The sequence below is a fragment of the Hippopotamus amphibius genome, chromosome 5, assembly GCF_030028045.1.
Source record: "Hippopotamus amphibius kiboko isolate mHipAmp2 chromosome 5, mHipAmp2.hap2, whole genome shotgun sequence".
Classification (NCBI taxonomy): Eukaryota; Metazoa; Chordata; class Mammalia; order Artiodactyla; family Hippopotamidae; genus Hippopotamus; species Hippopotamus amphibius.
The window spans coordinates 49,981,446-50,006,298 of record NC_080190.1 but is presented as its reverse complement, the minus strand read 5'-3'; the positions used below and the strand labels follow the sequence as shown (position 1 = coordinate 50,006,298).

Here is a 24,853-nt window from a genome sequence, read left to right as displayed (position 1 = left end):
TCACTGCTTCGGCGACTGTGACTGTGACTGTGACAAAAGCACCTTGACACGGGGCCTGTCTGAAACGCTCTGTTCCTCCTGCTCTGGCTCTTGCTCCTGCACTTGGCCCTGGGCCCGCCTTCTCTCCAGCATCTCCTCGAAAAAGATCTGGCAGCTGAAGCCCTCTTGGATGCCATGCTGGGCATGCTCTAGCAGCGCCTCCAGCGTGGGGAAGACCCGGCAGCAGGCCACACACCGCAGCCCGTAGTTGGTGGTGACCAGCCAGTCAGGGGTGTCCCGCAGTTCCTGCAGGCAGCACTCCAGGGGCGCCAGCAGCTCCATGTCATCCGGCTCTGAGCAGGTGTTGTTCTTGCTGGCTTCCAGTTCCCACCGCAGGTCGGTGTTGGAAGCCATCTCAAAGGAGGAACCTTTCCGCCTCTGCCTCTTGATGAACTCAGCTTCGTGGATGATGGGCTGCCGGCTGACTGGCTCGAAGCCACTGTCAGTCTCCCAGGCCACGGCCACACCCTGCACAGTCTTCACGTGGGTGTAGAAGGCACACACACTTTCCTGGGCAGCGTCCTCGCTGCTGTACGTGCAGGAATAGCAAGACTGGTACTGGGAGTAAGACTGGTACTCGGAGGAGGACTGAGATGATGGCGAGCTGCTCCAGCTCAGCATCCCCCGACTCTTGCCCGAGAAGTAGATGTTGTCCTCATGGGGAACGGCTGGGCCCGGCCTCAGAGATGGCTCCTCCCTCTTTGAGGTCCCTGGGAGGTGGAAGGACATTTTCATCAGTGTTGAGGGATCCATGCCACAACCCACCTCAGGTCTCTGAAAGGATGCAGCCTCCAGGGGTCCCTGGGCAGGTACTTTCTCCTCCCTGTGCCTGTTTCCCCATAAAGTGGGGATGAAATGCCTTCCTCTTGGGGCGAGGATAAGAATCAAATGCATAAACAGGTGTATCTGAAAGTTATGGATGTGGTGATGAGGACCAAACAATGTATGAATGTAGTATCCAAAGCCTTGACTAAACCCCAAAAGGCCATCACATGCTGAATACAGACTGTGGGACACCCACCCATACAGTGCGATCCTGTTGATAAGAATAAACTACTGTTACCTGCAAAACATGAATGAGTGTCGAATGCATTCTGCTAAATGAAAGAACTCAGGGTGAAAAGGTCATAGAGGATTTGACTCCATTTAGATGACATTCTAGAGAAGGCAAAACTATAGGGAGTGAGAACAGAACAGGGGTTATCGGGAGCGAAGGGCAGTGGGGGAACTGACTGCAAAAGGTCGCTAGGACCTTGTGGAGGGTGATGAAAATACTCCTCATCATGATCTTGGTTAAACAAATGTGCACATGGCAAAATTCTTCAAATTGTACACAACATTGGTGGGGTTTGTGTATTTAGATGACTGTGCAATAAAGCCAATTTAGAAAGCTAGGCTTGGGAAGTGCCCTGGCCAGGCCACTCAACCCCACCTTCCCCCTGGCATTTGTGGCACGTCTCCTCTTCCCCCAGGGGTGTCTCACACTTTCCTTGAACATTCATTGAATCCCATCACCATATAAGCATTAAGTGCTTGCCATATTTTCATTCTTTTAGTATTCAAAAACACCTAAGAAATTCCATGGTTATGATTTTTGACAAATTAGGAAACTGAGGCACAGAGCATTGAAATGATTGATGGAGCCAGAGCTGGTGCCGGTCAATCGGCCCCAAGAGCCAGTGTGACCCTTAGGTGCTGCCCACTTAGGTGACCACTTCAAATTGATGTTGTCAATTAACGTTAATCCATTTATTATAAAGGAATTTTTTACATCACTGCTGAAATCACAGAATTGACATGTCAATTCTGGTTTTTTCAAAGCATGTTAGAATATATAATGGCTAACATTTTACAATTTCATCCTCATACCTCCTGAAATCACCTCATGTAGTCACAACAGCAGCCTCAGTCAGACCCACCATCCATGTTCGTGGCCAACACAGTACTTGGGTGGCAGCACCGAGGGGCAGCCTGGCACCCTTCCCTCTCCCTCCAGGACGCCACTCTCAGAGACACACCAGCCACACCCTTTCTTTCAACCTACCTGTCCATCGCACTTCCACGCTCTCCTCCGTGGACTCTGGGCTGGCCAGGCCGAGGGTGCTCCTGTCCATTGGTGACTGTTCTCCCCTATGGTCCTTGAAGTGGCGCTTCATGACGACCCCAGTGCCCGGGGGCTCAGAGCTCCAGCTGTTGGGTGAGAGTTGGCTCTGGCAGTGCTGAAGCCTTCCGCTGCCCCCAGCCCGAGTGGCTGCTAGGCGCTCATGGTCACTAGGCTCCTGGCTTTATTCTGTGACCTCATCAGTGACATCGGTCTGTTCTGTTACCCTTGGCAAGGAGAGAGACCCAACCAGGCTGCCAGGAGAGGCTTCCCACCCAGATCTCATTACCCCTGGGACCTTTCCTGCCTCGCGTATTGTCAGGAACTCAAATATAAAGCACACACATACACACATATAAACATGTGTACACACACAGAGACACAAATGCCTAAACACATGGACATAGACACTTATATGAACACACGTCACTCACACAAACACACATAATCACTCAGGAACACGTACACTCAAGCATACATAAACACACACATTTAAACACACACACACACAAATTCAGACCACATTCACTTAGCCACACACATGCTCACATACGTACTATCATCACCCAGCATCAAAATGGACTTCCTCTGAACTGTGGCAGCAGTGGGTGACCCAAAATCTTGCCTCCTCGCCACTGCTCCAGAGTCTCTTGGCCTTCTGTGGAGCCCTCCAGGGGGGACGTCTCCCCCTTCTCTGCTCACCCTCGCTCAGCTCCCAGGACTCAAACACACCAGGGATGCTCCTGCCTCTGGGCTTTGCATTTACCCTCCCTTCTTCCGGGAGCGCCCTCCCCTGGACCCCTCGTGGCTCACTCTGTCACTGCAGTCTCTGCTAAAACAGCACCTCTCAGAGCCACCTAGCATCCATCACCCTCAGACTCTATAACGTGTGCATGTACATGCATAACAGCTTGCCTGCATTCATGTCCTTCTTAAGTGTCAGCTCCATGAGGAGAGAGACATGCATTTCCTCCACTGCATCCTAGCAAACATTGACACCTTCTAGAGATGATTGTCAAATTAATGAATAAATAAATGATGAACAGGTTGGACAATATTTGGATGGGCTGACTAGGGGAGCTGCCTTCTCTCTGCACCTCAGATCCCTGCAGCCCTGAGACACGCTGGTTCTCACCCCACAACTCAGAGTCCCCTCCTGCTTCTCCACCTGCTCAAACCTCACTCCACACACAATCGCTCTGCCATGTCTTCCGGCTTGCCAGCTCTCTCTGCTTCAGGATGTCTTAGGGTGTGAACACATTTCCTCCAAAACACCTCTCCCCATTTGCCACCAACCCTTGCTCAGTCTCACCAGCCCTATTCCTCTGGATCCCAAATTCTCAACAGCTCAAAATGTGATGGATTGAAAGTAATCCCAATATCCTGAAAGTAACGCCAACACCACCCACACAACCAGCATCTAGGAATGTACTTCTCTCCAGAACTAGAAGCCACTATGTGAAAGAAAACACCACAGAGCTTTACGGAGTGATGGAAAGTCACACTTGCACCTACAAAGAGACAATGTTCCCCGATGAGACTAGGAAACACTATAAATGTATTCTTTCTTACCTAACAAATCCAGAGACTTGCCTTATAAAAACAAGGAGTACCAGCACAAAAATTAAGTAGATCTATTCCAGACACAGGTAGTCCAGAAAAAGATCACATCATGTATTTGAATTTTTAAGATACAGAGTAAATAACAAACATCTGGGAGAAAAAAAAAAGACAGGTAATAAATCATGCTGAAAATTTTTATTCACTTTTTAAAAAATCAACTTTGGTCTCACTTCGTATAAAACAACTAAGACTATTTTCATATGGCTCTGGGGCTACTTTCTAATTTAAAATGTTTAGAAAGAAAATATAAGTTAACATTTGTAATTATAGGGTGGCTCTTCTAAACTTAAATGTATCAATCATCACAAGCATTGAGAATCCTTGTCATCTTTTTAAATTTCATTGCTAAAAAAAAATCACTGTTTCAATTTGCATTTCTCTGCTTTTTAGTAAAACTGAAATGAATAGTTCAGCAAAGGAAATGAACACGCAGTTCTCAGGAGAAGAAGGACAGATGGCTGATAAACATATGAGAAGATATTCAACCTAACTATAGGAAGGAAACTACAAATTAAAAACACATGATATACAGTATATTGTTTTCAACCACAAGGCAAGCAAGAATTAAAAAGATTGACAGTTGCTAAGTACTGGTGAGAACAAAAGGAAATGAACATTTTTATACTCTATTGGTAAGTGCGTGACTTGCCTTTCTCAGAGGAAATTTGCTGGCACCCATTACAATTAAAAGTGGTTCAACTCAGCAATTTACTTAACATCTCTTTCCTGGGAAACATTCACATTTTGTGCTATGTGTGTGAAATAGCACATGGAGAAATATTTATTACAGTATTATCCATAATAGAAAATAAAAGGAAACTTTTTAAAAATCTGTGAAAATGAAGTAAAGTAAATTACAACATAACCAAACTGTAGAATACTATACTGCAGTAAAGAGATCTACATGTACTAATAAGTAAATTCATGTTAAGTGAAAAAAACAAGATGTAAGGGAATTCCACTTATATAAAAACTAAATGTGTATCCCCTCCCCAAAAGCCCTAAACCAAGTCTATATTGTCTATGAATGCAAAAGCACAGAGGAGATAATCACACCCCACTGGGATCAGTGGTGACCTCAGGGAAAGGGAGAAAGATGAGGTGGGGCTCTGGGAGACTGTAGGTATTTTCAGAACACGGCCACACCAGTGCTCCCATCCCATGTGCTCTTCTTACAATGTTGACAGTTCTCCATTGACAGACAGGGTCCCTCTTCCTGAACCAGAGTGGACTTTGTAACTACCTTCGCCCACAGAATGCAGAGGAGTGATGCTTGGAGACTTTCAGTGCTAGGTCATAAAGACAATATGACTTCCTCTGGGTTCTCTGTCTCTCTCTCTCTCTCCACACTCCTTTGGACTCAGCCACCATGTTGTGAGGAAGCCCAGGCCTCATGCAGGTGTCCCAGCCACCAGCTCCAGCAAAGGTCCCAGCCAACCACCAGACACGTGAATGAACGAGCCTTCAGATGATTCCAACTTCCGGCCTTTGAATCTCCCAGCTGGGGCCCCAGACATCTCAGGGCAGAGAGAAGCCACCGCCTCTGAAGTCAGCCATCTCCTGCCTGAGTTCCTGACCCTCAGAGACTGTGAGCAGTTTCATGCACTAATTTGTTACTCAGCCACAGTAATTCAGAGACTTGGATTTTCCATGCGCTGCTTATGTCTGTTCTGGTGAGACAGCTCATTGACCAGCAACTGGACTGTAGTGCACCATCCTGGCCCAGTCGAGCACCGTGGCTCCCCCAGCACAACTGGGGAGGGAGGCTGCCCCCACCCACCGTCCATTTACACACTTGTTCAACGCCAGTGCTCAGGGACAGCAGCTTCAAGGTCATTAACCCTTGGGAAGCTACTTCACCAACTACAGTACAGTGTGTACACACAGTTCCTTTTGTCTCTAGCCTTACCAATTCTAGCTGAAAACACCATTTTCCAGTTACTTGGGTCCGTTTCTTTATTGCCCCAGAATCTGCATATGTTCCTTCTAACCCTCTCAACAATCCCACCAGGGAGACACTATTAACCACATATTACAGAGGGTTGTTGGGACTCCAAGGGGTTAAAAAAAGTAGAGGTAGGAGATATGAGGGTGGCGTGCTGACCCCTCAAGCCAGGAGGCAGGGCTGCTTTGTCAGGCTGCCTAATGTCTCCCTCAGGCTGCTTCGCGGGGCGGCTTAGAGCAAAGCCCCACCAAAGTGTGCCACCATCCTGCACGTTCACGTGGGCTCCGGGCTGCTTCCAGCCACGGGAAGCCCCTCTGTCCCAGCCCCGCCTCCCGCTCCAAGCAGAATTTTAGCCAAGGCCACCCATACAGCCTTCCTGCCCTCCCTGGGGAAGGGCGGGGCGGGGGGGGGGAGGTGGTGGGAGGATGGTTATGGCCCAGGCCACCCAGCCCCCTATGTCCCAGCCCCCGCAGTTTTCCAGCTGGGTCTCCAGCCTTTCCAAGAACTTGATGCTTCACTGCCGAAGCCGGCAGGGTTGGTGTGCAAAACCCCAAAAGGACCAACGCAGCACTTTCTCGGAGCTCTGACTCCCAGCCAACTCATTTCACACATCACATGCAAGTCTTAAACCTCATCAAGAAGGCCTGGAGGATTTTCCAGTCTCCACTTTTCTTCTAAATCCTCCTCTTCTCAGCCTCCCCTGCCCCCCACCCGTTTTGTTCTCAGCCGAGAAGACGCTAACAGGAAACGGAGCAGCCACAGCCCCAGCAGGAAGCAGAGACGCCACTTCTTGCTTGCCTTCACTTCTAACTCCAGAGATGGGCTTGTGCCACAATCTAGGCTACAGGGAGAATCAGATCATTCATCCCAGAGCTAAAGAGCCTCCAGAAATAGCCCGTCCACTTGGCCAAGGAGCCTGACGTTACCCCTGGGGGTGCCCAGGGCATGACATTTCTGTGACTGAGCCACTTGCTGTGTAAGGTGTGTAGTGGGCAACACACCTCCCTTCACACTAGAAAATAAGGCCCCCTGAAGGGGTACCAGCCACCTTGTCACTGCCCCTCTCAAAAAACTCCTATTATCAGACCTAACACGGAGAGAGGAGAGGAAGTGGTGAGTTGCCTTTGATGCTGCGGGCCAGGTATAGTGTGGGCTCCAGACTGGGAGTCCGTCCCAGTGGAAGCCAGTTCCCAGAAATGACTGATAACCTCAGCCTGTGCTAACTCGGCAGAGAAAGTGCCGGAAGATAAGCTAAGGATCAGAGTAAGGAAGTATCATCTTTTGCGTTCATTTCTGTTGCTTCTTGTCACTATTTAAAAAGAAGTGAGTCAGTGGACCGTGTAAGGGAAAACTCAGCCTCAGAGAAATAGGATACGAAGAGTTCTCCCTCAGTCTCCCCAAGCAAATGGGGAAGGGAGGTTTGCTTTGTTTTCCTTCAGACTAAATAACAGGCTGCTGTTTCTCCGTGGTTTGTTTGGAGCTGTCTTGGGGTTTTGACCTAAACCTCAGGACGCCCACACAAATAGCCTAGGACTTCTCTATCATCAGCAGCAGGGAGGGGAACACCCCTATGGGGCCCTAAGGCATGTCCCTGGCTGTGCTCCAGGCCCCAGAGCCCCAGCCTGGCCCGGGGCCCCTCCACCTCAGCTCTGACTCCATACAACTGCAAATGTTCAGCGAGACTTTTGGATTCAGAAGTGTCTTTTTCCAACTTGTGTTTCCTTGGAAAGGTGACCTCAGCTGGGAGGAAGGACATCCCAGCTGAAAGCCATACATGTGACCCAGGAGCTCCAGGATCCCAGCTGCTGGTCCCCCCCCCCCCCCTTGAATGTTCTTAGAACCACGTGGAGAGCTCTGGGGAAAGGGCTGGGCCTTCTTTCTCTCTGTGTCAGAAATGTGCTGGCCATAGGTCACCCTAGACATAGCTCTGAGGACATCAGCTGCTAACTCGTACTGAGGGAACCTTCTGGAAGCATGGCTCCCACATGGAGGGGGAGATCCCAGGACCCTAAAAGACCGACAGTGAGTTAGCACAGGTTCTAAATGTGCTAGGCTTACTCCCGTGCAAACTTCAGTTCACATCCAAGGCATTTGCACACCCACTGGAGAGCAGCTCACGGTTCACCAGAGTAGAACTAGGATGATTTATTTTTATCCCTACAATCAGAATGGAGATTGCAGACTCTTGTCTTAAGACTGGCTTTTTCCTATGCCAGTCCTTCAGAGAAAGTGTCTCTTTTGTAAGATGATGCAGTTGCTTATTGGATGGCAGAGGTGTCCCAGGGGAAACCGGCCACTGTCCCTCCCTAGCCTACACCCAAAGCCTTGTAGCTCATCCCACGCCTTCCAGAAATGCAGTGGGGGTAAGGTGGGGGAATCCTGGAAGGCTGGATCTGGCTGCGTGAAATTCCCACAGGAAAGTTCCCAAGAAAGGAACTGGAGGCCAAGACTCAGGGGCCAGCACGTGAGGCAGTCCACTGAGCCCATCCGTCCGCTGCTGGCTGCACCCCCGCAGTGCCGTGAGACTGGCTTCGGCTCCCCTTCCACAGTGGGGTTTATGTCTGTGTGTTTTCAGTGTGCAAATCCTGCCTTCCTTGATTACAATTGATTCCTAAGTACTTTATTCTTTTGGATGCTTTGTAAATGGATCTGTTTTCTTAACGTCTTTTTTGGATTGTTCATTACTGTTGTACAGAAATACAGCTTTGTAAAATTCAATTTTGTTGACTTCGCTTATTAATTCAAACAGTTTTTTGTGGAGGTGTGGATACTTTAGGATTTTCAATGCATAAGATCGTGTCATCTGCAAATAGAGATAGTTTTACTTCTTCCTTTTCAGTTTGGACACATTGTATTGCTTTTCCTTGCCTAATTGCTCTGGCAAGAACTTGAGTATTCTGTTGAATTAAAAGCTGGCATTCTTGTCTTATTCCTTATCTTCAGGGAAAGCGTTCAGTCTTTTACCATTGAGGATATTGCTGGCGTTTGAATATGGCCTTTTTCATGTTGAGGAAGTTCCCTTCTAATTCTAGTTTACTGAGTGCTTTTATCATGAAAGGATGTTGATCTTTATGGAATGCTTTTTCTGCATCAATTGACGTGATTATGTCCTTTCATTCTATTAATGTGGTACATTACATTGCTTGATGTTTCAAATGTTGAACCACCCTTACCTTCCCAGGTTAAATCCCACTTGGCTTTGCTGCAGTGGGCAGGTTGCTGCACGTGATCAGCGTGTCCAGAGGCGTGAAGTGGAGGACCTCAGGGTCAAGGAGGCAAGACCGGGCTCTAACACGCTCACAGTGCACAGGGAATGTGCAGAAAGTAGCGAGAGCAGTTCGCCTCCCACCTGACCACCTGTCACCTGAACCAGCCGGCATCCTGGGCACTATGGGCGCCAATCCTGGGGAGGAAAGAGAAGCCCCGCCAGTGTTGGTGAGGAGGTCAGCATTGATTCACTTCACAAAGGACAGACAGCTCTCCTCAAACACCATTCCAAGTCCACCCTGACTGTTAGAAATTCAACAAATATGATAAAGGTCAGAGGGGAGGGGCTTCCCTGGGGGCGCAGTGGTTAAGAATCCACCTGCCCATGCAGGGAACACGGCTTCAATCCCTGGTCCGGGAAGATCCCACATGCTGCAGAGCAATGAAGCCCGTGCGCCACAGCTACTGAGCTCTGCTCTAGAGCCCACAAGCCACAACTGTTGAGCCCGTGTGCCACAACTGCTGAAGCCTGCGCGCCTAGAGCCCATGCTCTGCAACAAGAGAAGCCACTGCAATGAGAAGCCCATGCACCGCAACAAAGAGTAGCTCCCCCCCACAGCCCGCTCTCCACTACTAGAGAAAGCTCGTGCGCAGCAAGGAAGACCCAAACCAGCCAATAAAAAAATAAATTTATTAAAAAAAAAAAAAAAGATCAGAGGGGACCACATGAATTTTTTATTATTTGCAAGAGAAGTCTAAAAGCATCTGCATATTATTTAAATTCTGATTTATACTTTTAAAATGATTCCCTAAAACTTGAAGATAACCCAGCAAATATATTATTACTTTATTAGCTACAATACATAATAGGCTATTGACATAGCACAAATTCACAAGCAGTGGTGCATGACAGTGAAATAGCACTGCGGAGACCCCAAAATAATGTTTCCTATTACTTACCTGCCTTTGTGAAAGAAGTATGACTAGCTGGTATTTGGACCACAACGTATACACAAATTCAAGTTGGCTTTTTGGAAAATGACAGGCCAAGAACATTAGTATAACATTAGTGATAAGGAGCAGTCACACAGTCGGATTCACCACCCAACCCACAACAAATTAAATTGATCACAATAAAGCCAAACGAAGATAATTAAAAGGCAAGAATGGCAGCAATTGAAAACGGATCTCTCAAGACCTCACTGCTGAGGTTCTGGAAACAAAGCCTGCTTCCCCCACATTGCTGTGTTTCTCTCTGCAGGAGACCAGACGTGTGCAGGAGGAGCTTGGCAGACTTGCGTGAGAGCCAGACGTCTTAGCAGGACCCCAGACCTCAGTCCTTGCAAAGCCTAATGTTGGACCATTTTAATATATAAATGCCAAACGTTTGGAACCTAAATAATTCAAATTACCAGTGTGTTGCCCACAGCTGAATGTAAAAACTGAAGTCGACATAACCAGGCATTATTCCTCCAGAAAGATGGAAAAGTGACTTGCATTTTGAATGAGTTCACAGCCAAGAGGGGCATCCAGTGGTGAGCTGGGGCCAGCTAGGACTGACTGACAAAAGCCAATTGTTAAATCTGTCAAGAATTTTTTGCAAGCCAGTTGTGGAACACAGCCATTATCGAAATTAAAACCATATAAATTTACAATTAAATAGATATTATACATAAAAGTAATAAATATTCAAAATTTATCAATTCCTAATTATCTTACTACATTTCATGACACGTTGGTAGCTTGTAAGAGGGCTTGGAGGGAGGATTTACGTCATGGTAATTGCCAAGGCTAAAATCAAGGTCTTCCCTGCCTGCCCTGCCACCACCCCAGGGTGGGAGCCGGTGGTTATACATTTACTGTTGCACCACTGGGGGCTCCTACACGCAGTTAGTGGAGCTCACAGTTCTGGCTGGGAAGACAAATCCTTTAGGCAGGCTTCCCTCGGTAATTCTAACTTTCTGGAAGTTTCCACAATAAAGGCTGTTTCTTAATCCTTCAGGGAAGTGCTCAGACCCTCCCACCTGCATGTGGGTCACAGTGTAGAAAGGGCACTCACTCCCACCATCATTTTATGATTCTCACAGCAACCTAGAAATGTGGGAAAAGGAGTATCCTTTCCCCATTAACAGATGAAGAAACAGCCTAGGAGCAGTGGGTGTGGTTTCCTGGGTTCGTACCCGCTGTGGGAGGGGAATCCAGCTTTCTCAACTAGATTAGCTAGATCAGATGAACACATTTTATCTTTAAAAAGAGAGAGAGAGAATTAAATAAACACAAGGTCCAGAACTGGTATATTCCAGAAGAAATATTAAGGGAAACAAATGTTCTGGCAATATGTAGCAACAGCTTTAAATCTATGATACCCTCAGTCTCATCAGTCCTGCGTCTAGAAATTTATCTTTGAGGAAATTAACAGTATGCCAAGATTTTTCTGGGCTATTTTCAATAGCGTTATTTATACTCAAAAACTCGGAAGCAACCAGTGTCCCAAGCAAGGAGATTCTATTGATTGGGTTGCATCAGCCTCCCCTGGGAATTTGTTAGAAATGCAAATTATTGGGCTCCACCCCAGAACATCCAGCCATCTGGGTGTAAATAGGCCCTCTGTGTGACTGATTCAGATGCCTGCTAGAGTTTGAGAACCCATGGGTTGAATAAAATATGGGATGACTAAACAAAGGGATGCAGTGCAGTTCATGAAGAACTTGAAAAAATATGTTCCCAATATAGTAAGTTCAACCATATACAATTGACCCTTGAACAACTTGGAGTGTTGGGGTCACCCACCCTCCACAAGTTGAAAATAGGAGTATAACTTATGGTCGGCCCTCCGTATCCGAGGTTCCTCATCCACAGGTTCAACCTACTGTAGTACTTACTATTGGAAAAAATCCATGTATAAGTGGACTTGCATAATTCAAACCCGTGTTGTTCAAGGGTCCAATGTGCCGTACAATCCCAGTATGGAAACCTAGTATATGTATACACATACATGCTTATATATGTAAAGTCTAGAATGATACATATGAAAAACTGAGCAATATTTATCTTTTTATTTATTTATTTATTTATTGGCTGCATTAGGTTTTGGTTGTTGCACATGGGCTTTCTCTAGTTGCGGCGAGCAGGGGCTACTCTTCATTGTGGTGCGTGGGCTCCTCATTGCAGTGGCTTCTCTTGTTGTGGAGCACAGGCTCTAGGCGCATGGGCTTCAGTAGTTGCGGCACATGGGCTCAATAGTTGTGGCACATGGGCTTAGTTGCTCCACTGCATGTGGGATCTTCCCAGAGCAGGGCTTGAACCCGTGTCCCTTGCATTGGCAGGTGAATTCTTAACCACTGCACCCCCTAGGAAGTCCCAGCAACATTTATCTTTGGAAAAATCCTTTTGTTTATCCTTATTTTCTAATTTTTGTACAATAAACATGTAAGAAAATAAGTGATAAATTACTTCGTTTTATTTAAATACTAATGAACTTTTAAAAAATACGTACATACATATATATATATACATACATACATATACAAAATATGTATATACATATATATGTGTGTATATATACATATATATATATACACACCCACAAGTAAGATTTTGCAAAACCTCACACCTCCTGCCCATCCATCCCCAGGATTCTTCATACCGGGTCCCATAGGCACGTCCCTCACCCCAGGACCCCAGGACAGGTGTCAGAAGGCAGCGTTTGGCTCAGTGGATGGAGAAAACGGGGCTGGAGCAAAGAGCAGAAACTTGGCCCTATCTACACAGGATTAAAATAAACTGGCTACAGAGAAGCCCGTGGGAAAGACATGACATTTGTTTGCAAGGAAACATAAACAAGGACGAATGAAGACAGAAAAGTGGTTCAGTGAGAGACTGATCAAAGCCAGCTGGGCAAGCGGACCCAGGCTGCAGAGAAGAGGGCGGCCGGAGGCAGACAGGGGACTGGTGGAGCAGGAGCCAGCCTGGGGGCAGGGCAGGGCAGCCTCTCTAGCCACTCGCTGCCTGAGGGGCTAGAGTGGGGAAATTGGCTATGACTGGGCTTCGGGCATTTTGAGATGTGAATTAGCTGTTCCAGTTGCCTGGATGGGAGGAAGGCCCACCCAGAGTCTGTCTTCTCAGCCCCAAGTTCATAAACAGAAAAGAATTAGCATCCATCTACCACCAACCATGTGCCAGGCACAAAGCAAGGCATTTCATCATGTCATTTGATCCTTACCACAGTCCTAGAGAACCCCCAGCCCTCTCCACTCCTGCCAATTTGCCTCACTTGCCCAAGGTCAAGTAGCTGCTGAGTTGTGGACCAGGTGTCTAAACTAGGACCCGTGTCCATCGGCAGAGCACAGGCTTTCCCCGTCACAGCAAGCTGGGTTGTCATCAGTGACCACCAGAGCCCTCCCAGTGCCCTCCCCATGTCCCTTCCTACCCCCTCTGGACACCTGCCCCAGCCCACAGCTCCTCCACCCACCGCCATCCACCAGTCCTGAGAAACTGAGCCCCTTAAAGAGCTAATGTGAGCCCCGGCCTTGGCATCATTTCCATCTTGTGAAGGCTAAGGCAGCTTTACAATGTTTATTTTCAATTGTACCAGGCAAATGCTAAGACATATTGTAAATCATCATTAATTTGAAGAGACGTTTCCCTCTGAGAGACAAAATGCCTCACCGATTTCAGGAACAATAGCTGAACCTTAGAAGTTACACTATACTTAAGTTTTCTCTCTTGTCCTTGGCCTAAATCTGACCTTTCGTTCCTCCCCCTCATTGCTTTCAGAGCACAGACACAGGATCCCCACTCAGAATGGGGGAGGAGGTGGAAGAGTTCCCCAGGACCAGATGATGTCTGAGAGCATGACCGTCCCCCACTGCAGGGCTCTGGTGTCAGTCACCTCCTGTCACCACCCTGGGATTGCACCCATTCCTCCTCCCCCTTCTCACCCCTCTTCCCTCGGCTGAGTGAGTCTTTGCCATCCTCATTTAAGAAGTTGATGAAAGGAGATGATTTTAGTCTGCCTGAGGCTAAGTCATGTCCATCTTGGCTGCCACTCCTTTTTCCTTACAGGGCCATCAAGGGTTTTATGTGGCTCAACTTCTGATAAAGCTTCTTTAGATACTATCTCCTCTAAAAAGTTTCTTTTGCCAGGAAAAAGTCTCTTTCTCTGGGGACAAACTCGCTTCCCACCATTCTGCTCACCTGCCCACCTCCCTGTCTGGGGAAGTGGAGTCTGCTCCCTCTGCCCAGACTTTCAGGCACCCACAATCCAGGTGCACAAAACCCTCCACGTGGTCCTCTACAACACTGGTGGTTCTTTCAGGGCTGAGCCAGTAGTAAATGCGCAGCTACCAAGACAAGCTGAGAGTGTCTTGGTTCTGTGCCTGCCATCACTTCAGAGATTTCTATACTGATTGAAGGCCTGCTGCATGTGACTTCATCCAACTGATGAGAATAACAGCTATCATCTCTACGCTAGCTACCCCTCCCAAACCAGAGAAGAGACAGGAGCGTAGCCTTGCCCTTCCCTGCTTGTTCTACCTCTACTGACACCCACAGGTCCCCCTCAGCCCATACCGGAAGCTGTCCGCACAGCATCCCCACCCTCTACCTCACCAGCCTCACCAGGCACTGGGCTGTCCTGTCCCCGACTCTTGCTTTTCCCATGTTGCTGCCCTTTCTGTCAGAGTGGTCTCACAGTTCATTCCGTCTGCTTCCCTACCTGAGGATTTTCTTGGTGAAGTCCACTGGAGGCCACCCCATCAGGTTGGCAGAAGCAGCACTTATTTCTCTTATTCTGTCCCGGGGCAGTCTGGCATTGGAGCCAAGCCTGAGATGCAAACTAGGACAAAGAGACCAGAGAAAGAGGTGCTTACATTCCAACATTTGGGTCTAGCAGCCTTGGAGACCAGGCTCCCCAAAATACTAGGGGCTAATACCAATATACATAATACTGTTACTCAAACATTTTCACACTGGCCACACCACACACACATTGCAGTTTCAGGAATAAAAATTGTATCTGCCCTGAGAAATTCTCATGTCTGTGTCAAAAGAATATACACAAGAATTTTCATGCTTCATCTTCCTCTCCTCCTCCTCCTGCTTCTTCTCTTTCTCCACTTTCTTTTCCCCTATGGCTTGTAATTGCTTAGACGTTTTCCATACCCCCCACATTTTTTTTTTCTTTCTAGGGGCTCTTTCTGAATTTACATTATACAAATTCAATACTATATTTTTTATCATTATTGAGAATTAATCAATATTCTATATTATGTCCCTGAATAGTACAATGCTTTTATATCTGTCACTCCTCTTTCTCCCACACAACCTCCCATATTGACAATATGTGGGATTTCAATGTACAGCGATGGCATCACAATTTTGTAAATAATCATTACTTATTTAAACTTAAATATAAATTTTACTGGTTTCTTTGCTCACTGCCACTTCTTTGTTTTTTTTTTTTTTCTTCGAGATAATCAATTTTAAGTTTATTTAGAATGATGCTAAAGGTGTGTGAGTATGATGTGTGTGTGTGTGTGTGTGGATGTGTGTGGTTGTGCGTATGTTTATGTGTGGGGGCTGCATGTAGGGGGGAGTGGGTGGGTCTGCATGTATAAAGTTTGTGTGTATGTCCATGCATTAGTTTTGTTTGTTTGTTTGTTTTGCTTTTTTTAAAGCTCTTTATTGGAATATAACTGCTTTACACTGTTGTGCCAGTTTCTGCTGTACACCAAAGTGAATCAGCTGTATTTGTACATGTATCCCCATATCTCCTCCCTCCCACGACTGCCTCCAACCCTCCCTATCCCAGCCCTCTAAGTCATCACCCATCACCAAGTTGATCTCTCTATGTTATGCAGCAACTTCCCACTAGCTATCTATTTTACATTTGGTAGCGTATATTTGTCAGTGCCACTCTCTCACTTCATCCCAGCTTCCCCTTCACCCCGCCCCTCCCACCCTGCATCCTCAAGTCGGCTCTCTACATCTGTATCTTTGTTTTTGCCCTGTCACTGGGTTAATCAGTACCATTTTTTTAGAGTCCATGTATATGAGTTAGCATACAGTATTTGTTTTTCTCTTTCTGGCTTGCTTCACTCTGTATGACAGTCTCTAGGTCTATCCACCTCATTACATATAGCTCCATTTCATTCCTTTTTATGGCTGAGTAATATTCCATTGTATATATGTGCTACATCTTCTTTATCCATTTATCTGTTGATGGGCATTTAGGTTGGTTCCATATCCTGGCTATTGTAAATAGTGCTGCAATGAACATTGTGGTACATGTTTCTTTTTGGATTATGGTTTTCTCTGGGTATATGCCCAGTAGTGGGATTACTGGGTCATATGGTAGTTCTATTTTTAGTTTTTTAAGGAACCTCCAAACTGTTTTCCATAGTGGCTGTACTAGCTTACATTCCCACCAACAGTGTAGGAGAGTTCCCTTTTCTCCACACCCTCTCCAACATTTAATGTTTCTAGATGTTTTGATGATGGCCTTTCTGACCAGTGTAAGGTGATACCTCAATGTGGCTTTGACTTGCATTTCTCCAATGGTTAGTGCTGTTGAGCATCTTTTTATGTGTTTGTTAGCCATCTGCATGTCTTCTTTGGAGAAATGTCTATTTACGTCTTCTGCCCATTTGTGGATTGGGTTATTTGCTTTTTTGGTATGAAGCTGCATGAGCTACTTATATATTTTGGAGATTAATCCTTTGTCAGTTGCTGCATTGGCAAGTATTTTCTCCTATTCTGAGGGTCATCTTCTTGTCTTATTTATGGTTTCTTTCACTGTATGAAAGCTTTTGTTTCATTAGGTCCCATTTGTTTATTCTTGATTTTATTTCCATTATTCTAGGAGGTGGGTCCAAAAGGATCTTGCTTTGATGTATGTCATAGAGTGTTGTGCCTATGTTTTCCTCTAGGAGTTTTATAGTGTCTGGCCTTACATGTAGGTCTTTAATCCATTTTGAGTTTATTTTTGTGTATGGTGTTAGGAAGTGTTCATTGTTTTACATGTTACTGTCCAATTTTCCCAGCACGACTTATTGAAGAGGCTGTCTTTTTTCCATTGTATATTCTTGCCTCCTTTGTCAAAGATAAGCTGCCCATAAGTGTGTGGGTTTACCTCTGGGTTCTCTATTCTGTTCCATTGATCTTCCTTTCTATTTTTGTGCCAGTACCATACTGTCTTGATCACTGTGGCCTTGTAGTATAGTTTGAAGTCAGGAAGCCTAATTCCACCAACTCTGTCTTTCCTTCTCAAGATTACTTTGGCTATTCGGGGTCTTTTGCGTTTCCATACAAATCATAAGATTTCTTGTTCTAGTTCTGTGAAAAATGCCATTGGTAATTTGATAGGGATTGCACTGAATCTGTAAATTGCTTTGGGTAAGATAGTCATTTTCACAATGTTGATTCTTCCAATCCAAGAACATGGTATGTCTCTCCATCAGTTTGTATCATCTTTGATTTCTTTCATCAATGTCTTATAGTTTTCTGCATACAGGTCTTTTGCCTCCTTATGCAGCTTTATTCCTAGGATTTTATTCTTTTTGTTGCAATGGTAAATGGGAGAGTTTCCTTAATTTCTCTTTCTGCTCTTTCATTGTCAGTGTATAGGAATGCAAGAAATTTCTATGCATTAATTTTATATCCTGCTACTTTACTAAACTCATCAATTAGTGCTAGCAGTTTCCTGGTAGAATCTTTAGGGTTTTCTATGTATAATATCATGTCATCTGCAAAGGCTGACAGTTTTACTTCTTCCTTTCCAATCTGGATTCCTTTTATTTCACTTTCTTCTCTGACTGCTGTGGCTAAAACTTTCAAAACTATGTTGAACAATAATGGTGAGGATGGGCACCCTTGTCTTGTTCCTGTTCTTAGAGGGAATGCTTTCAGTTTTTCACCATTTAGAATGATGTTGGCCATTGGTTTGCCATATATGGCTTTTATTATGTTGAGGTAATTTCCTTCTATGCCCATTTTCTGGAGAGTTTTTATCATAAGTGGATGTGGAATTTTGTCAAAAGCTTTTTCTGCATCTATTGAGATGATCATATGGTTTTTATCCTTCAGCTTGTTAATATGATGTATCACATTGATTGATTTGTGTATATTGAAGAATCTTTGCATCCCAGGGATAAACCCCACTTGATCATGGTGTATGATCTTTTTAATGTGCTGTTGGATTCTGTTAGCTAGTATTTCGTTGAGGATTTTTGCATGTATATTCATCAGTGATCTTGGCCTGTAATGTTCTTTTTTTGTGACATCTTTGCCTGGTTTTGGTATCAGGGTGATGGTGGCCTCGTAGAATGAGTTTGGGAGTGTTCCTCCTTCTGCTATATTTTGGAAGAGTTTGAGAAGGATAGGTGTTAGCTCTTCTCTAAATGTTTGATAGAATTCGCCCGTGAATCCATCTGGCCCTGGGCTTTTGTGTGTTGGGAGATTTTTAATCACAGTCTCAATTTCTGTACTTGTGATTGGTCTGTTCATATTTTCTGTTTCTTCCTGGTTCAGTTTTGGAGGATTGTACTTTTCTAGGAATTTATCCATTTCTTCCAGGTTATCCAATTTATTGGCATCTAGTTGCTTGTAGTAGTCTCTCATGATCTTTTGTATTTCTGAGGTGTCCATTTTTACTTCTTTTTCATTTCTAACTCTGCTGATTTGCGTCTTCTCCCTTTTTTTTCCTGATAAGTTTGGCTAATGGTTTATCAATTCTGTTTATCTTCTCAAAGAACCAGCTTTTAGTTTCATTGATCTTTGCTATTGTTTCCTTCATTTCTTTTTCATTTATTTCTGATCTGATCTTTATGATTTCTTTCCTTCTGCTCACTTTGGGGTCTTTTTGTTCTTTCTCTAATTGTTTTAGGTGTAAGGTTAGGTTGTTTATTCAATATTTTTCTTGTTCCTTGAGGTAGGACTGTATTGCTATAAACTTCCCTCTTAGAACTGCTTTTGCTGCACCCCATAGGTTTTGGGTTGTTGTGTTTTCATTGTCATTTTTTTCTAGGTATTTTTTGATTTCCTCTTTGATTTCTTCAGTGATTTCTTGGTTGTTTAATAGTGTATTGCTTAGTCTCCATGTGTTTGTATTTTTTACAGGTTTTTTCTGTAATTGATATCTAGTCTCATGGCATTCTGGTCAGAGAAGATGCTTGATACGATTTCAGTTTTTTTGAATTTGCTGAGGTTTGATTTGTGACCCAAGATGTGATCTATCCTACAGAATATTCCATGTGCACTTGAGAAGAAAGTGAATTCTGTAGTTTTTGGGTGGAATGTCCTATAAATATCAATTAAGTCGAGATGGTCTAATGTGTCATTTAAAGCTTGTGTGTCCTTATTTATTTTCTGTTTGGATGATCTGTCCATTGATGTAAGTGGAGTGCTAAAGTCTCCTACTATTATTGTGTTACTGTTGATTTTCCCTTTTATGGCTGTTAGCATTTGCCTTATGTATTGAGGTGCTCCTATGTTGGGTGCATAGATATTTACAATTGTTATATGTTTTTCTTGGATGGATCCCTAGATCATTATGTGGTGTCCTTCCTTGTCTCTTGTAATAGTCTTTACTAAGTCTAATTTGTCTGATATGAGTATTGCTACTCCAGCTTTCTTTTGACTTCCATTTGCATGGAATATCTTTTCCCATCCCCTTACTTTCAGTCTATCTGTGTCCCTTGGTCTGAAGTGGGTTTCTTGTAGACAGCACATGTAAGGGTCTTGTTTTTGTATCCATTCAGCCAATCTATGTCTTTTGGTTGGAGCATTTAATCCATTTATATTTAAGGTGATTATTGACATGTATGTTGCTATTACCATTTTCTTAATTGCTTTGGGTTAGTTTTTTTTTTGTGTGTGTGTGGGGGGTCTTTTCCTTCTTTTGTGTTTCCTACTTAGAAAAGTTCCTTTAGCAATTATTGTAATGCTGGTTTGGTGGTGCTGAGTTCTCTTAACTTTTGCTTGTCTGGAAAGCTTTTGATTTCTCCATTGAATCTGAATGAGATTCTTGCAGGGTAGAGTATTCTTAGGTGTAGGTTTTTCTCTTTCAGGGCTTTCAGTATATCCTGCCACTCCCTTCTGGCCTGCAGAGTTTCTGCAGAAAGATCAGCTGTTGTCCTTATGGGTTTTCCCTTATATGCTATTTGTTGCTTTTCTCTTGCTGCTTTTAATATTTTTTTCTTTGTGTTTAATTTTCATTAGTTTGATTAATATGTGCCTTGATGTTTCTCCTTGGGTTTATTCTGTATGGGACTCTCTGTGCTTCTTGGACTTGGTTAATTATTTCCTTTCCCATGTTGGGGAAGTTTTCCACTAGAACCTCTTCAAATATTTTCTCAGACCCTTTCTTTTTTTCTTCTTCTTCTGGGATGCCTATGATTTTAATGTTGGTGTGCTTAATGTTGTCACCAAGGTCTCTGAGACTGTCTTCCATTCTTTTTATTGTTTTTTCTCTTTCCTGCTCTGTGGCAGTTATTTCCCCCACTCTATCTTCCAACTCACTTATTCGTTCTTCTGCCTCAGTTATTCTGCTGTTTATACCATCTAGAATATTTTAAATTTCGGTTATTTTGTTATCTATTACTGTTTGTTTGCGCTTTAGTTCTTCTGAGTACTTATTAACTGTTTTTTGTATTTTCTCTATTTTGTTTTTGAGATTTTGGATCATCTTTCCTATTATTACTCTGAATTCTTTTTCAGGCATTTTTCCTATTTCCTCTTCACTTATTTGGTCTTGTGTATTTTTACCTTGTTCCTTCATCTGTGACATATTTTTTTGTCATCTCATTTTCCCCCCACTTTGGATGGGCAGGATTGTGTTCCTGTCCCGGTGGGTGTTTTGCCTGAGGTTTCAAGCACTGGAGTTTGTAGGCTGTTGAGTATAGCTGGGTCTTGGTGTTGAGGTGAGAACCTCTGGGAGACCACACTCTGATGAATATTCCCTGGGATCTGGGCTTCCCTGTTAGTCCAATGTTTTGAATTCAGAGCTCCCACCTCAGGAGCTCAGGCCTGACCCTGGGCTTGTGAGTCAAGATCCCACAAGCCGTGTGGAGCAAGAAAACGAAAAAATTAAAAAAAAAAAAAAAAAAAAAGGATAGAGCAACAACTGGAAGGTAAAACAACTGCAAACTGCAATAGCCAAAGTGAGGAGGTCAGAAGAAAAAACAAAAAGGAAAAGGGAAAAAAAAAAAGCCAGAAAAGGCATTGGCTGTGGGGGTGGGGCTTAGATAAGGCAGGGCTAGGGTTAGGCAATGGGCAGGGCCTACACTTAGAAAAGGCCCTGGGGGTGGTGGGGAATAGGGCTTAGGCCCAATGAGGAAGAGGGGCCCAGGAATGCCTCTGGTTCTGGGGGCGAAGGCTCAGGTCGAGGTACCCAGCAGGCTCCCCCTGGCCCAAGTTGGTGGGAGAAATGCTAGGCACCTCCCTTAGTCCTCCAATCTTGGAGGATCTTTCCCCTTTGGGTTCTCTTCTTCCTCGCCCCCTCCCTCTTACTCCCCTAGGATCCTCACAGCTACAGGGGGCACTGGAAGACAGCAGACCAGACTCTGACGCACAACAGGCTTCCCAGGAACAACTGGGTTAGGGTAATGCCTGCGGCACTTCCCCAGATCTCCCAGTCTGGTAGGGTCCCTGTCTGCCTCTCTTCCTCTCCCCGTCCCCCCTGCCCCACTCTCCTAGGTCCCAAGCAGCTGGAGGGGCCCCTGGAGTGTGAAAGACCAGGTCCGTGAGCCTAGCAGGCTTCCCAGGGCTAGTGGGCAGGGGAAATACCTTCTCTGCCTTGATCGCCCAATCCCAGAAGGCCTCCTCCCCTGCCCACCTCTATTCTCCCCTGCTTTCCTTCTACACTCCCAGGACCAGTGAGACCTAGAGGGGCCCCTGGAGGACTGAAGGCCAGGCCTGCGGGTGCAACAGGCCTCCCAGTACCAAGTGGGTAGGGAGATTTCCTGCAGCGTCCCCCCGATCCTCTGGCCCTGGGAGGTCCACCCCACCAGTCTGCCTCTCTTCCTCTTCTCCTCTCCTCCCTCCCTCCCATGCCTGTACAACCCACTCAGCCGGAGAGATCAAGGGACCAGACTCAGGAGCCCAGCAGGCCTGCTGGGGCCAAGTAGGCAGGGGAAAGGTCCTCTGCACCTCCCCTGGTCCTCTGCTCCTGGAATGTCCCACCACCGGTCTGTCTCTCTTCCTCTTCCCCTGCCACTTTCCAACGTCCCCAGGACCAACGCATCCGGGAGGGGACCCTGGAGAGTTGGAGACCAGGCCTGGGAGCCCAGCAGGCTTCCCGGGCCAGTGGGCAGTGGAAATGCCTTCCACTCTTCCCCTGATCCTCTGATCCCAGAGGGTCCCTCCCCCCTTCCACCTCTCTTCTTTTCCCCCCACTGCTTCCCTCCTTTACTTCTAGGACCACTGGCCCAGAGGGGCCTTGGAAGGTGGAGGACCTGCCCAGAAGAAATACCCGGAGGCGCCTCCCCTATTCTTCTGACCTGGAGAGATCCCTTCCCACCCCCACTGTCTGCCTCTCTCCCTCCCCCGTCCCCCTCCCCACCACGCCCCGAGGACCCTCGTGCCTGAAGGGAGCCCAGAGAGTGAAGAACCAGGCCCAGGAGCCCAGTGGGCCTCTCGCCTCCCCGCCCCCCCGATCTCAAAGCCCCTACCCTCACCAGTCTGCCTCTCCATCTCCTCGCCCCTCCTCCCTCCCTTCCACACCCCCAAGACCCAGGCAGCCCAGAGGGGGCCTTGGAGGGTGGAGGACCCGGCTGGGGAGCCCAGCAGGCCCCCTGGCCTCCCGGGTGGGAGAAACCCAGTTGTGGTTTCGGATCTCCCCAGCCCCTAACAGTCTCTCCAGGCGGGAACCTCCCCCCTCCCCCAGCCACCCCTCTGGGGCGCCAGTCCCGTCTGGCTTCCCCTTCCCCGCCCCCCTGACTTCCCCCAGGTCCTACCCAGTCGCTCCGGTGTTCCTGCGGTCTGCTTGGGCCTCAGATCCCCCACCGGCCTCCAACAACCTATCTATTTGTGGGGAGCCGTGATCCCCGCATCCTCCCAAGCCGCCATCTTGACTCCGCCCCGCCAACATTAATCCTCTCTCTTTTGATGTGCCCTTGTTTCTGTTTTGCTTGCTCTTTCCTTCTAGAACACATAGCAAATGAGTATTAGAACCTCTGGATCTTTCCTTCATGTCTCTGAACGTCTGTTTCACATATTCCCTTCATGTCTTCCTGCAACTAGCTTCTTGAAAGAGAAAACAGACTTTACAAATCCAGGCAACCAAGTGACAGGACACTGTGTATCACAGACGTCCTGACCCCCTCCCACACAGCCACGCCCGGGCGCAGTGATTGTTTTGCCCTTAGTTTCGCCATGGTCTTCTGTGCTCCTGGGCACAGGCACGCCAGGTTCCAGAATGCTCTGCCCTCCTCCCCGACTCATCAGTTCCTCCTGTCCCGTCCTGAGTGGCTTCACCGCACTCTGCATATGCAGCCTGGGAGATTTGTTTGTCATCTAATGATAACGTCCATGTGAAAAATCATATTCTTTGAAGGATGTGATTAACTTAACTTCTTAATTTATCTGACAAGTCTGGGATTATGACGAATGAGTCAGAAGACAAAGAATCAGTCAGTGGGAGGCTCACTGAGCACAGCCTGGTCCTGGCCCTTCTAGGCTTCATGTCACAGGCACCAGTGCCTCTGGTTGCATCGTCAGCTCAGCTCAGCTTCCCTCTGTCTAAGCAACCCCTCTGCACACTCCATCTCACCACAAAAGAGCCTCACGGCCCCTCTAGGCCGATTCTCCCTTGCTTTTTTCATGGTTCTCAGAGCACATTCTAGAACAATTTCTGACACTTGTGTTTTTACCCCCAGTTCACAAGCTTGAACTCCCATGGGAACACGGGGTTCACTCTCTCTCCAAGTGCAGCCCATCCTTTGGCTCCCGAAGAGTTAATCCGGGAGACCCGAGACCAGCTGCAGACCTTTCCCAAGGCTAGTGCTCCCCAGGTCTTCCACGTCCTCACCAATGGCGCCAAACCCTAGGACTGAGGATGAATCACTCTTTCCTTCTCCCCCAAATCTATATCAGCAAGCCCTGGCATCTCCACCTCTAAATCCCATCCCAAACCTATCCATCCTCTGCATCTTTGGTGCCAGCACTCCAACTCCAGCCACGCTCACCTCTTGCGTGAACTGGGGCAAGGACCAAGCAGCACTCTAGGGCCTGTAGAGTGATATTGACATGTCATGACTCACTTGAAAACCAGAATAACTCTGATACTTTCATCTCCACCTGCTTAACTTGTTTGTCTACCTCTCAGTCATTTCCAAATTTGATAATGCAAAGGGATGTTATTTACTTACTTATTCAAACCCCCATATATTCTATGATAGAATATATTAGAATTCCATGACATATTACTGTACACCTTAGAGAAAAAAAAAGGATTATAAGAAAATACTGTAAACAATGATAGGCCAACAGATGAGATAACCTAGATGAATGGACAGATTCCTAGAGACACACAAATTACCTAAACTACCTCAAAGGGAACAAGAAAAATTTCAATGACCTGAACTACTAAAAAGATAGAATCAGTAATCAAAAATCTCCCAACAAAAAAAAGTCTAGGACTAGACAGCTTCGCTGGTGAGTTATACCAAACATTTAAAGAATTAAGGCCAATTCTTTACAAACTCTTCCAAAAATATTAAAGAGGAGGGAATACTTCCTAACTCATTCTGTGAAGCCAACATTGCTCTGATAAGGACAAATGTCAATACCCTTTGTGAATATAAATGCAAAATCCTCAACACAGTTCTAGCAAACGCAATTCAACAGCATAGTAAAGGGATTATAAACTATTACCAAGTGAGATTTACCCCAAGAATTCAGGGATGATTCAACAGAAGCAGATCAGGGGATGTAATACACAT

The 24,853-nt window shown here is 46.0% G+C and overlaps 1 protein-coding gene across 1 annotated transcript; it reads right to left on the bottom strand.

The window, feature by feature from the left end:
• Positions 1–22,953, bottom strand: FAM170B (family with sequence similarity 170 member B). The gene is made up of 4 exons (XM_057736955.1): positions 22,868–22,953; positions 14,632–14,751; positions 2,084–2,229; positions 1–749 (listed from the first exon to the last, which is right to left on the bottom strand). The coding sequence occupies exons 2-4, from the start codon at positions 14,670–14,672 to the stop codon at positions 1–3; spliced, it is 936 nt and encodes a 311-aa protein (XP_057592938.1). The 5' UTR covers positions 14,673–14,751; positions 22,868–22,953.
• Between the last annotated feature and the right edge of the window lie 1,900 nt (positions 22,954–24,853).

Excerpts from the sequence above, each read along its gene's own strand:
- FAM170B (XM_057736955.1), bottom strand. The coding sequence starts at position 14,672 with ATGGGGTGGCCTCCAGTGGACTTCACCAAGAAAATCCTCAG. Across the intron at positions 2,230-14,631 it reads TTCACCAAGAAAATCCTCAG|CTGGAGCTCTGAGCCCCCGG; the intron begins GTAGGGAAGCAG and ends CTCACCCAACAG. Across the intron at positions 750-2,083 it reads CGTGGAAGTGCGATGGACAG|GGACCTCAAAGAGGGAGGAG; the intron begins GTAGGTTGAAAG and ends TCCACCTCCCAG.